Here is a 13431-nt window from a genome sequence, read left to right as displayed (position 1 = left end):
AAAAGAAGACAAGATGAATAAGCCTTCCTGAAGAGATGCAATCTCAACAATACTCTGTTTGTTGCAGACTCCTGCTCTGGAGGAAAGCAGGGTAATTAACAGAGAGAATAAAAAACCCCAAGACCTCCTTAGCCAACAAACTTCAAGCTTCTTAAAGCACTTTCTTTAGCCTCTCTGAAACACGTGCTGTGCCACTGAAAAAAACAACCAACCACCAAAAGCCCCAATCAGACAAAAAGCAGTGGCACAGCTGAGCTGGTACTCACACCAGTGCCGGTTCTCCATAAGCACACCAGCTGCAAAACGTTCAGCAGCTATCTCTTCCACTAAAAAGACAAATTGGTGGGGGGGCAGTGGTGGAAACCAGGTTTAGAATGAATGAATGGTTTGTTGTTCTGGCACTGGGGTAAACGGGTAGGTGGAAACCCTGGGAAGGAGGAGGGTTGTAGATGCAAGTGGTTTATACAAACTCAAGGGGAGACAAGTGCTTGCAAGAGGACCCCACTGTGTGGTGTAAGCAGATAAGCCACAACAAAACTTGGGCAATCCTCTTGGCTGAAAATGGCCACTGTTGGGAAAGTATTTCCCTTCACACTTGCTTTTCCCTCTCACCATATTATTTCATTGAATCATATAAGTAACACCAACCAACCAACCACTAACAGTTCAGAGACAAACAGGTAATAGCACAACTGAAAGCAAGGTCCGGTCTTCTGCTCATTCCAATGTGGCATCTTCACCTCCTTTCCAATTCCTTGCATGCTTTGTTCTGCCTCTCTCGAGATTTCTCCTTCTTCAGCTCCCACTCTCTTCTTCAACAGACTTCAGACAGCTGCATTATTTCTTTTTTCTCCTATACATCTTTCCATGCGGACAAAGAACCACAGAACAGTTGAGGCTGAAGGGACCTCTCAATGGCATCTGGTCTGAACTCCCTGCTAAAGCAGGGCCACCTACAGCCAGCTGTGCAAGACTGTGCCCAGGCAGCTTTTGAGTATCTCCAAGTATGGTGACTCTACAATCTCTTAAAACCCCTTAAGAGATTGTTTAAGGAGTAACCACTGCTCAGCCGGACTACATTAACTGATTATATGCACATATCACATCGCAACACCACACAAACTACTGAGCTCTGCGCAGAGCACACAGCAGCTGAGGCTTTAACAGAGAGCCGTGACAATAAGAACTTCCCCACACTTTGCCTTCCCCAGCTTCTAAAAAAAGCAGCAGTCTTAAATCTTAAATACTCCTGGGTTCAAAAGACTGAATTTCAGTCTCTTCCACTGTCCAAGGAAATGGACATCCTTCTCTCCTACCTCCTCAAATCACATCCTTGCCAGGAGATTATAAACTTTGGCTGAAGGCACACCTCACCACTGATAGCACTGAAGCTCTTCATTTCACTGAGATGAATTAAAAATTCATTGAAATTTCCAGAGAAGAGCAAGAAATACGCTTTGTGTTTAAGGCACTTCGCTGTCAGAACACAGATCTGGTATCTACACCAAGGACTGACAAAAAACCCTGCAACCTGGATGGAAAGTCCATTCGGCAGGAATTCTGCTTTTATCATCAGTATCATTAAAACAACTGTGATTGGAGAATGATGAAACATTAGTAATTAATTACTGCTGGATAAAGCCAAATCAGTTCAAATGGAACATTTCAGCTAGTTTGAAAGCTATTTGCTTTATAAATACAAATTATTCTCCCTCTCCCCTTCCCCCAGTAACCACAAAATGAAACGTTTGGTTAACCTGTGTAATTTTATTTGAGCAAGTCGATACAAAGACAGAATGGTACATCAAACGACTCATGTCTAGTATTTGACATGTCGAGCATTGTCAAATAAGGCACATAAAAAAATCTATACGTGTAATCCAGTGCAACTGACAGTTTAAATATATGTATTTGGAGGTAGAAATAATTATAAAAATACTGACAGATTTTAAACAGTAGCAGATTTATTGAAATGATGACCATACAGGTCCCATTCTGAAAATCTGTAAAAGATGTTTTTTCAGCATCCAATGTTGGCACATTTGGCACAATGTTCTTAAGCATTAAAAAAATGCTACTGGGGTTAAAAATTTTCATCAACATGAAATAATTATAATAAGCTACCAAAAGTTATAAAAGTAAGTAAGATTCAAGTTATTCAGAAATGTAGAGTCCATGGAGTAAAATATTGCCTTCTTCCTCAAATTTCACGGCATATTTAGAAACCTAATGAAGCTTTCAATAGCGTGGCTATATCTGCTGGAATGGCTCCTTCTTCTCCTAGGAAATAGGAACAAGGGTTAGCAGAGCTCAAAATGTTTCACACACACAAAAGTCTAGATCCCCAAGCCTGTATGAAATCCTCTACTTGTAAGAGTCTGTCATTGATCTGTGGGTCAAACTCAGAGGGATTGCCTGTCAAACTGCACAATCATCAGCACAAATGCATCTTTCTAGTTTATTTAACTTGGGGCAAAAAAAAAGGCTTGTCAGCATCAAAAACTTTTTCTTCCCCTCTCCTTCCCAGAATAATAACATTGCAACAACCTTAATTCACTTAAGTGGGCATCACTACGTGCAATAGACTTACCTGAATCTGCTGTAGTCATATCTTCTTGTAACTTCAGTTTTTCCTCACTGATTTTGAGCATGTATTCTTCAACAGTCCCCCTACTGATTAGCTTTATGACTTTCACTTCCCTGAAAACCACAAAATAGGATGAATCAATTTTTACAGTTTCTTTGGATTAGTGTAAGAGAAAGGGGTGCTATGCCTTTGCTCAGCTCAGTTTAAAACAAGGAGGAAATGAACAAAAGGGCAATAGAAAAAGCTCCTGTTTTTTCTGTCTGGACCAACTGTGCTCTGCACTGCCAGAAAACTTGCTTTCTCCGGCACTCCAGCCACCATAAGTCTGGGCTGTCACCAAAATTTCCATTAACAGAAACAACTTCCCTCTCATGCTATACTACACAAATACCAGTTATTAAATGTGTTTTATTTCTCACATCAGCTTATTCTGACAGAGGACTCTAAAATAGTCCATGGTTTCACTCTTCAGAGCTTAGAAGTCTCCCAAAGAGAACAACGAGCAGTGCCAAACAGTTTCAAAGACCTCAGATCTGCCTTGAAATAGTTCTTACCACCGCAAATTTGAGGATTATAGAGAATTTGTGAGTCAGGAGAACTGGAGAAAAAATAAGGAGAGAATGTAAATAAAGTTTATTCTGGCCACAACACATGCTGAGACACAATTACCTAGCTCCCACACAATCCAGAGCTGGTTTACATAAATCTCTGCTTAAAAATGCCTTTTTAATCATTAAATATTGTTCTCTTAGCTTCCTTTGAGAACTTGCCTCCAAGAAAAGTCAAGCATTACAATTAAAAAGTCTTACCTTGTCTGTCCTACTCTATGGCATCGGTCCTCTGCTTGTTTGTCATTGTATGGGTTGCAGTCAATGTCATGAAGAATAACAACATTTGCCGAGGTCAGATTAATTCCCAATCCACCAGCTTTGGTTGACAGGAGGAATACAAATATGTCGCTATTGTTATTGAACTCATCGATTAGACGTATCCTGCAGAACACAAGAAAACATATATGAGGCCAGAGAAACCACTACACTGGCTCCAGAGTCGAGTAGTTAGGATGATGATCTTCTGAAAGGGAGGAGAGTAGCATTGCAAAGCAGCCCAAAAGTACAGATGTTATGCAGAAGGAAAAAGGGTACCAATAGTCCTCAGCAGTGACCAGAGAAACATACTCAGAATAACAGATCAATAGCAAAGAATGAAAAGAGGGTTGGAAAAAGATTTTGAATGACCACAGAACACAAAGAGCAAGCTGGAGGACAAGGGAAGGTTGAAATACATGAAGCAAATGGTGAGAGGGGAGGAATTTAGCTTCATGACTGTCTTCTGTACTAATTGCATACACAAGGGAAGTAACAGACATCAGATGTAAGTAGGAAGTAATACCACAGCAGTAACAAGGAGTAACAAGGGTTTTATGAAATGAAGAAAAGAGCACCTAAGAAACATTTAAAAAAAAATCAGGAAGCAGCAGAAAAACAGCACACCTCAAAGAAAAGCACTGCACTACTTTTAGCTGCAAAGGACAGAGTAAATGGTTTGTCCTAGAGAAAAAAACGGGTTTGTATGCCTATTGTAACAGGTATACACTATACTTCCAAGGGATATCTACAAGTGAGCTTTTGTTATGGCATGCCGTACAGAAGCAAATCATACATGCCATGAACTGCTGAAGACTAAAGTTCTGAATTTTGGTGGCCGAGACTGTAACCCAACCATTTAAAACTCACCTTTCTGCCTCATCCTTACTAAGGCGATCTGAAATCAAGCACAATCCCTCGTTATATATAACCCCTTCTATAGTTAATGGCCAGTGACCACAAAATTCTACACATTGCAAAACCAAAGCAAAGGTTTTAAGTCACACACCCTTCTCTTCCCTCCCCTCCCCATTCACACATCTATTTTTTTCCCTTTCATCTTCAGCAAAAAAAGTCACATACCGGTCAGAAATCTGTGTTTTTCCATCCAATCTTAGGTATCTATGTTCCTTTTGTTTGAGGAAAACTTCTAAGATATCCAGTATCATAGTAAATTGGCTAAACAATACAACTCTGTCTCCCTGGAAATGACAAAGTGAAACAGAAGTTTTAAAACACATCAATTACAGATAACAAACTACACAAATACCTTATTAGTGCAAATATGTATGCATAGTTGATTTTGGTTTGAATCCCTATTTTCTGAACTAAAAGGCTATGCTGAAATGCAACAAGTCAGGACTAACTTTCAGTGAAGGTATCATATCCAGTACTGCTGCTGCATTAACCCACCTTTTATCAGCGCAATTTGTTTTCTAGATACTTTGCACTTAGGTGACTCAAGCAATCTAGAAATCACATGTCACATGCATAAATGACAGATCTACTCACTCTATAAACATCAAGAAAATATTTTCATTAAAAACTTAAGCTATATTCCATACAGTATTGACTAGCAGCACCCTTTTGCATAAATTTTGAAATAATCAAACAGATGCACAGCAAACCCTTGTGCAAATTCAGGATACTCTGAAGTACTACGGTACATGCTTATTTGTAACATAAGCCAGCCTGAATCTGTGAGTCAAAGCAGTGACCTCATCTTATCTTTACACTTGCTTAACACATGCATGATTATTTTAATGTAATACAGACTTACTCAAATGACAAAAGGTCAAAGTTAATGAGCTGTGAAAATAATGCTCTCCCTATGTAGATTGAGAAGTAGTGTTAACTTGGGATGACTATTCTGAAACTTGGGAAAATGGGAAAGCTTATTTCAGCTGTCTCTAAAGGGATATGCATAGGCAGGACTGCACATTAAAAGCTGTAAGCATTGCTTTGCAATGCTGCATATGCACTAAAACACATTGTAATACTCCACAGAAAAGCAACTGGGTTGCATATACAGCTAGCAGATGTTAATTTGACCAGTTATTTACAGCCACCCTTCAGATGGACAGGAAAAGATGTTTCAGACATCTTCAGCACCAACCTTCTCTTTAAGGTCAGAGAGAATGTGGTCCAGTGCATTAAACTTTCCAGAATCCAAGATCAGGTCCGTGTCTAACTTGAAGTTATTGACGTGAGAGTATTGCTCACAAAGCAAATGCAGCTCAAAATCCGTCATTACCGTCATATCTTCAAAGATAAGGTCAGGGTTAGCATCGTGATGTGTGGGTTCCTGTTAGTAGAAATGAAACGAAATAATGTAATACACAATCGTGCAAACAGACGAGAAAAATCAAGACCACCACACAACAACATCCAGAATCTCTGAGAAAAAACCCAAAACCAAACCAAAAACCAAAGTAGCACACCTAGACATGGACAACGGCCAAGGCATGGCTCATGCAAGCAACAGAAGATGAACTCTGAAACCCCAGGTTTATAGTAGAGGACCATTATTTCGCAATTCAGTGTTTATAAGAACTTGCACTACCAAAAACTAAGATGTATGTATAACCTCCATAGCAATTACCTAGTTCCCATCAAGCCCTACGACCTTTCACCCCCGTATCAGAGCTCTTCCCCTGATGACATATTCCCTAAAAGGAAGGTCCAATCCTTGGATAGATGGCAGAAGACATGGGAAGCCCAGCCCAAGATGTAGGGTGGGTAGAGGTATGTCATGCCTGGAAGAAAGAGGAGAAGAAAAGCCGTATCTGGAGGGTACAATGGTATGAGCAGGAGTAAAAAGGGACAAAAGTCTTTCACAACCCAATGCGTCGCTTCTTCCTTTCCCCCCAGCCTTGGCTGGCTTTATCTTAAAACAAAGCCGAAGACATTCAAAGCTAGCTGCAACTTTCTTAAAGCCCTTGTTGCACATTCTGATTTTATTCTCTTTTTAGACTTTAGAAAGAAGCAACATTTTTCCCTAAACTCCCCAGGAATTAACTCCAGCCAAATTAAAAACAAAACAAAACAAAACAAAGTCCTCAACCATTCAATAGTCAGGCCTTCCCTATTTCAGTTCTGTACAGCTTGGATTTCTTGCTAATCAGAAAATACTAGTAAAGTCAAATGCCCACCCAAGATAACTACTTTGATTTTAAATTTTGGGATGGAAGGAAGAGGTGTTAAGGGGGAACTAATGAAAAGGAGAGGACTGCAGTCCCATAGCTGTTCTCTCCATTCTAATATCTGATATAAAAATCAGTGTTAAACACATACAGAGCTTTATTAGAATATTGGATAGATGCAGAGAAAAAAAAAAAAACAGCAATAATGAATTAAGTTTTGCAAAGACACATCTTTGACCAGAGGACTGACCAAAAAAAAAAAAAAAAACAACTATTTAAGTTGCATTAAAAATTGTGAGAAATAAAAGACAGCTTTGGAATGTCATCATCTTACCTTGAGCATAAGATTGGACATTTTCCTGAGCTTGTCATTTGTGTAATACTGGCGATGTAAGAGAGGGTGATTAGCCATTTTTCTAAGTTGCATCATCACATTTCCCATATCAGACTTTTTCTCTGTTACCAAAGAAATAAGGAATATTCAGAGAGGTACACAGATTCCTATCTGACACATCTCCAGCTCTCAGAACTTTACTTGTAATAGCTGAATTTGACATTTCATCTATAACCTGAACTTAAGAAAAATCCACAGGAGGGATGCAGTCAGTTTATGAGTATCAAGACATTTCTACAAAGCAAGGGCTTTTTAGTCACATTTGACATTCCAGACATGGAAAAAAATCCAGTAAAAGGAAATAAGACTGTCACATACCATCCTGCTTAATATTTTTCTTCAACTTTTTTAGGAGATCACAGTATAGTTGTTCCTGTTTCTCAGACATGGCACAAAATTCAGTGAATTCTTTTTTGGGAGGTAGTTGTTTAAGGACCTGACAAAATAAAAGCATACCAGGTAAAAAACAGTACTGTAGAGAACAGTCAGTAACTCTGTACTACCTTACAAGCCTGCTTTTAGCTACTCTGTTCATTCTCCCCGTCCCAACTCCTTTAATTGGCTGCAACCTCACTGAGTCAGCAGTTTGACTTATCTAGAACTTGATGTGGATTATACATCACACCCACCAGCCCCCAACAAGTAACATGACCAGCACATTCTAAAACTTCATGAAATAATAATACATGCAATACCTGGAACCTACTCCTCTGCTAATCAGAGATACTCTCTTCAAACTACCGACTACTGAAGCATGCATATACACAGAAACACTTTTCAGGTCACTATTCAGTTTTCCCTTGCTTTTATATATGCAATTCTAAATAGAAGAATCCAAAAAGGTTTTGGATTTTAGAATGAAAAAAGAAAAAATTTGATGACAGCAAAGTAACTTGTACCACACATTTCTAGTCATACATACATACAAATACGTATAGGCACATTCACTACCTTAATCCTTTCAGTTAAAATAAAATGACATTACTATGAAGTCACAAATATTTTTGTGGTTAATGTGGAGGATTTCTCACTTCTCAGTGTGCCAAATCATCTTTCAGAGATCTTTCCCAACTAGAATTCTTAACTGTAGACAGCAAGTAAGTATCAAAACTCAAAGCTGCAGCAGGTCACATTTTTTCCTGCAAACTCATGAAAGATGTAAGACAGCTCAAGTTTCTTACTCTCTCTAGATAAAAAGCTAAAACTAGCACCGACAAAATTTGACCCTAAATTTTATCGTTAAGTCTCAAAAGATTTTTGATAACATGAAGCCATTATTTTAAAGATAAAACATTACCTCATCCTTTACTCTTCGCAAGATGAATGGTTTTATTATCTGCTTTGCATGTGCAATCCTCTCTTTTTCATATGTGTTTTGTTCTTCAACATTCTTCTAAGGAAAACATTGCAAGAATGTGAAGTTTTCAGCTGTAACAACGCTACCTTAACTATTCTAACTCATTGAAAAAACCCAGCCGGAACAGACAGATCTAACAGGACCATTAACATTTTGAGATGCCCTGTTATATAACACATTATTTCTTTATATAGTTCATTTCATTGCTTCATGTTCTAGACTTTTATCATCACATTACCCATTTCCTAAGATACCAGTATGAGTTATGCAGCAAGAGCAGTGTTCTAGCAAAAAAAAAAAGAAAAAGTTATTTTCAAGGGAAGCATATGTACTACTTACTGTTTTTGAAGAGAACATCCTTCGGATTTCAGCTGTGCTACTGCTGAACATATGTGGCATGACAAAATTCAAGAGGGACATCAATTCCAGTAGATTATTTTGAACCGGAGTCCCAGTCAGAAGTAAGCGATGCTGTGCCTGTTTGTTCAAAGCGGAAAAGAGCAGTGAGAAACATCAGTTGAACAGCTTAAATGTTAATATTGGCAGAAACAACACAGCTATGGAGAAGACCAAAAACAGCTTGGTTTAAATTATAGCTATATAAACTCAATAAATATTTAAGTCTCATGCAATAATTTCTTGGTTAAAACAAAAAAAGCTATTTACAGATCTGTGGGGAATTGAGCACACGTCAGTTTCAGACTACTCAAGAGCCTAATCCAGATTTAAGAAAAGCCTTCCTGGGTTTATTAGGATTTTTCTTGTTTGGCTTGTTTATTCACAGTTTGTTTTATTTTAAGTAACTGGCTAATTATTGCTCATACATCATATTTCTATGTCATACATTACTTATGCACTAGTTTTGAATTGCAAGTATGAGCAATAGTTTAATTGCTTGAGGATCAGCTTCTTAAAAAGGCTTTTGATGAAAATATGATCTTGAAAAGCAAGTCATAAGTAGGTGATCATATGTATGTTATTATTGTACAGATACTAACAGTGCTAAATCACAGTAATTGGAGAAAGAGCTATACTCAAGTTTGCTCTTTTTCAAAATGCTGACTCAGGCCACAAGCTACAAGAAAAAATTATTTTAAAGACCAGAGTAGGTCCTTAAATACTACAGTGTTTCAGCACAACTCACCAGAATAGCATTTTTACCATCTTTAGTTTACTTTTACAGTGAGATAAAACTGGGAAATCACTCAATATTGAAACTGAACTGTCACTGTAATGACGCTATAAGGAATTTAGTACATTTCTTTGGGAGCTTATCTCCCTGAACCCTAGCTGTCTCGGGTTCAGCTATCTGAACCCAGAACACCACCACAGAATCCACTCTGGAGACCACACCAACACTTATACCCACTTGCATACTGCAGTTTCTGGAACATTATGTGTATATGAACTTTACAGTTAATATTCATTTTGCCCCAGCCTGTAAACACAAAACAGAAAAAACAGCAGTTGTTCCCTCTAACCCAATATAACTAAACCTCTTACATTAATTGTCATAAGGTGCTGGTAGCGTACAGAGTTCATGTTCTTGAGCATATGACCTTCATCAAAAATTGCATAGTTAAGTTTCAGTCTGCGAAATAGTCCTCTATCATCTGAGCTGCTAATGGCAGAGTTGTATCTGTCAGAGAAAGACATCATAAAAGATACATTAAATGTAAATTTAACATGGACATACTCTTATGATAATCAAATCAGAAACTCTAAAATTGTGGAGAGTTATGGAGAGAATACAAGAAGGGCAGTAAGTAAAACTGCCTAGAAGTAACCAACCATAACAGTTTACTACTGACAAATTTAGTGTATGAGCCAGTACTCTCAATAACACTTTCCCTCAAACTGTGCAAATCTATTACACAGTAATATGTTATCTATCAGTATGTCTTGAGAGATAGTACCTAAAGCCTCTACTACATAGTATCTTTCACACATTAATAAAATCCTAGTTATCTCTGAAAACAAAATAAGTTCCTTTCCCACACCTAACTCCTAACATTGTTTGTTGTGCTGTACCACTAGAGGTCAGTAGGAGCTAACTAAATCTCATTTGCTATTTAATTGCTGTACTTACGTAGTTACAATCACATTAAAATCAACCATTTTATGACTTATTTCCCCTCTGAGACGTTTCCTGTCTTCTTGGCATCCTATAAAAGAACAAAGTATAAAATGGGTACAATTACATATATTAATTTACATAAAAAATTTACAACAGTATGAAGAAACACATTCAGCAATAAATACGTGTATTTAAAAGAACTGTCTTAAAACAATGCTTCCATGAGCAATTCCTCTTTTCTTAGGGTGACCATGAAAGCAACTGTATTTTTGGATTCATTTCTAAACTGGATTCCTCACCATAGTAAACAAGGACTTTCAGATCAGGACACCACAGATGAATTTCCCTTATCCAGTTATCTGTAAAACATCATTAAAATAATCAGAAAACAAATAATTTATACTTCATTATGACTTACATAACTTCAGACCCACCTCAGCATTAAACCAAATATCTGATTTTAAAGCAGATCCCTTTAAATTCTACTGAATGTCAAGAAACTTTCCATCCCAAATGCTGGAAAATCTAGTAATACTTAGGAAAATTAAACAACCCACAACAGTGCTTTAAGTAACTTTTGCTTAACCAGCTTGCACTTTAAAGTCCTACAGACTCTGCATGGTCTGTAACCACCATGTAAAAATAACACAACACTTAACTTTTCAGCCCCATTTCTTCCCTAGACAGTTAATTGCTCAGAGGGCAAATCAATTCATTTGCTGGTACTCGCACCCAGAAGCGTTTCATCAGGAGAATCAGTGCCTCTGGGAACAGGCAAGGAAGCTTGACAGCCCAACCCAGCTCTAGGTGTGCCGCCAGCAGAGGGGCTACCCGTGATGTTACCATGCTCAAGGGGAAGCTGCTTGACAGCCAACACGAGGGCTGACCCAAAAACACACCAGGAGGGAGTCTCTGTTAAATGCCACTTGGCCCAGATTGGGGCTGAGGAGACACCTCCAGGGAACTGTCAGGAAAGCTCAGGCAGATGGCACTTCCCAGGCACCCCCAAAATGGATGGCTTAAGCCAATCTGCCACTACAATTCACGAGCCTCTACAATTCACTTCAGAAAAGCACCTTCATTTACACATTTATGTACACCTCAGGATTTAAGTAACGTGCATTTTTAAGAGTTATTTTAAAAAATGGGTTTTAGTGCATTTTAAAAGCATCCTGAAAATGGCAATTTTAAACTGATGCTGAAACAACAACATTTTTCTATGTGTTAAGAGGAATTTTTGAAGTCCAAATATGCATTTTCTATGAAAAGCAGCATTTTCTGTCTAAATTAAACTTGCTACTTTCTCCTTTCTATAATCATTCAGGTTAAATTCCATACAGAACTAGTTTCTCCAAACTCACCAGCTTTTCTGACATATTTTATTCTACCATATTCTGTCTGCTTTTGACTGAGGCCACTGAACAATTAAAATACATATCTAAAAGACAGCCTCATCAGTTTAGGATATTGATCTGCTTTGACACATTCTGAAGAAAAAAGATACTGAATGTCTCAAATGCCATGAAACCTAATTGTAAGCACAGCGTGAAGACTAGGAATTTCAGCCAACATTTAGTAAGTAAAAAGACTACTTTGCTAAAAGAGACAAATTTCAACAAGCAGGTTGACTTTTTTTGTGAAGCATACATGCCATATTGAAAAAATTCCATGTTAGGCCTAATTAATTCAGAACAAGCATGCCTTCAGCATGGTTTGCATTCCAGTTCAAGTTACTTAAGGAGCTGAGTAACATCATAAGAAAATCAAGTTTTCCTTTACAAAATTAGCTTTGTTTCAGTCTGTCCATGATTTTTTATTTTTTAAACAAAGAAGTAATTTTGAAGCTTGTAACTTACCTAAAGTTGAAGCCGGCACAACAACCAAATGCGGACCCTTACTGCCCTTTTGGTAAAGATAAGCTAGAAATGCAATAGCTTGAATTGTCTTTCCTAAGCCCTAAGAGGAAACAAATCCATGTAAACAAAATTTACAATCTGTAGAACATAACAGTGTTTTGTTCTCAGAAGACAGTTACAGTGTAGTTGATGTTAACTAGAGATTACAGATATACACAGAAAAATTCTTCTGTTTAGCCACATTGTGTTGCAAAAGACAGTTCCTTCTTAAGTAAAATTGCAGTCAAACTCACTTATCTTTTCAGCTCAGCATTTGAGCATCAGAGATTCATTTTTTCCATTTATGAAGTTTTTTATTTTATTCAAGTTCATACCTCAAATCTTCTTAAAAAAATTACTTTCCTGAAACAGTGCTGCAAACAAATGATTACTTGGAAACTAACTGCTTTTTTCTATTTGAGCCAGTTGTACAAAGGCTATTCCAGCTATTTCTGAAGTGGAATCTAACACAGAAATCGAATTCAAGATAAGCTTATGTTTCTGCCAGTACCCACTTTCCTGTCTTCTGTATCATGGATTTAAAAATTTTCCTTATCTACCACAAAATATATACATAAGGTAGTTCTTACAAATATGAAACATATAGAAGTTGAGAAATAACGCTTACATCTTAGTGAAGCAAACCCATCCATTCACTTGTGGCTCTTCACAAGATGAACAGAAGCCAGGATTAAAAGCAACTGCCAACACAACCAGCAGCTGCCTTACCAGGTTTGTTCTGCTATACAATTACTAGTGGCATCAGCAGCAGACAAAACCTCAAACCTGTAATTTTTTCTCTTTTATTTCAAAACTTCTAGGGAGTATAATGACAAGAGATTGCTGAAATGCTGAAGAAGCAGAAAACATTTCTATCCACTTTTTTTTTTCCTATATTGTTAACTACCTGTTTTGAAACTGATGGAGAAGTGTAGAAGTTAGGGGCTCACTACAACTAAATGCTGGACAAACAGAGTGAATTGTATTTATGGGCAAGGAGCTATTAAAATCGGTGGATTTGAGGATAACCTACTGTGGTAGAAACTACTTCCACTGCATCAGAAGACACTGTGCATCTTGTACTTACTAGTGCCCAGGCTACCTTTGGCTTT

The 13431-nt window shown here is 37.7% G+C and overlaps 1 protein-coding gene across 1 annotated transcript in view; it reads right to left on the bottom strand.

The window, feature by feature from the left end:
- Positions 1 to 1954: 1954 nt before the first annotated feature.
- SMARCAD1 (SWI/SNF-related, matrix-associated actin-dependent regulator of chromatin, subfamily a, containing DEAD/H box 1) overlaps positions 1955 to 13431 on the bottom strand; it is a 37102-nt gene continuing 25625 nt past the window's right edge. Inside the window, exons 11-23 of the mRNA XM_062637629.1 lie at positions 12281 to 12380; positions 10724 to 10783; positions 10437 to 10512; positions 9851 to 9986; positions 8687 to 8824; positions 8288 to 8383; positions 7309 to 7426; positions 6931 to 7052; positions 5570 to 5758; positions 4537 to 4655; positions 3397 to 3579; positions 2591 to 2700; positions 1955 to 2280 (exon numbers count right to left, since the gene is read on the bottom strand). Coding sequence (XP_062493613.1) covers positions 2219 to 2280; positions 2591 to 2700; positions 3397 to 3579; positions 4537 to 4655; positions 5570 to 5758; positions 6931 to 7052; positions 7309 to 7426; positions 8288 to 8383; positions 8687 to 8824; positions 9851 to 9986; positions 10437 to 10512; positions 10724 to 10783; positions 12281 to 12380 — 1509 coding nt within the window. The 3' untranslated portion in view covers positions 1955 to 2218. The remainder of the gene's footprint in view (positions 2281 to 2590; positions 2701 to 3396; positions 3580 to 4536; positions 4656 to 5569; positions 5759 to 6930; positions 7053 to 7308; positions 7427 to 8287; positions 8384 to 8686; positions 8825 to 9850; positions 9987 to 10436; positions 10513 to 10723; positions 10784 to 12280; positions 12381 to 13431) is intronic.

This window comes from Pezoporus occidentalis, unplaced genomic scaffold (assembly GCF_034315485.1).
Source record: "Pezoporus occidentalis ecotype Australia unplaced genomic scaffold, CSIRO_AGI_Poc_V1 ctg53, whole genome shotgun sequence".
Taxonomy (NCBI): domain Eukaryota; kingdom Metazoa; phylum Chordata; class Aves; order Psittaciformes; family Psittacidae; genus Pezoporus; species Pezoporus occidentalis.
The sequence above is the reverse complement of the archived record's forward strand: the minus strand, read 5'-3'. Positions and strand labels throughout refer to the sequence as shown.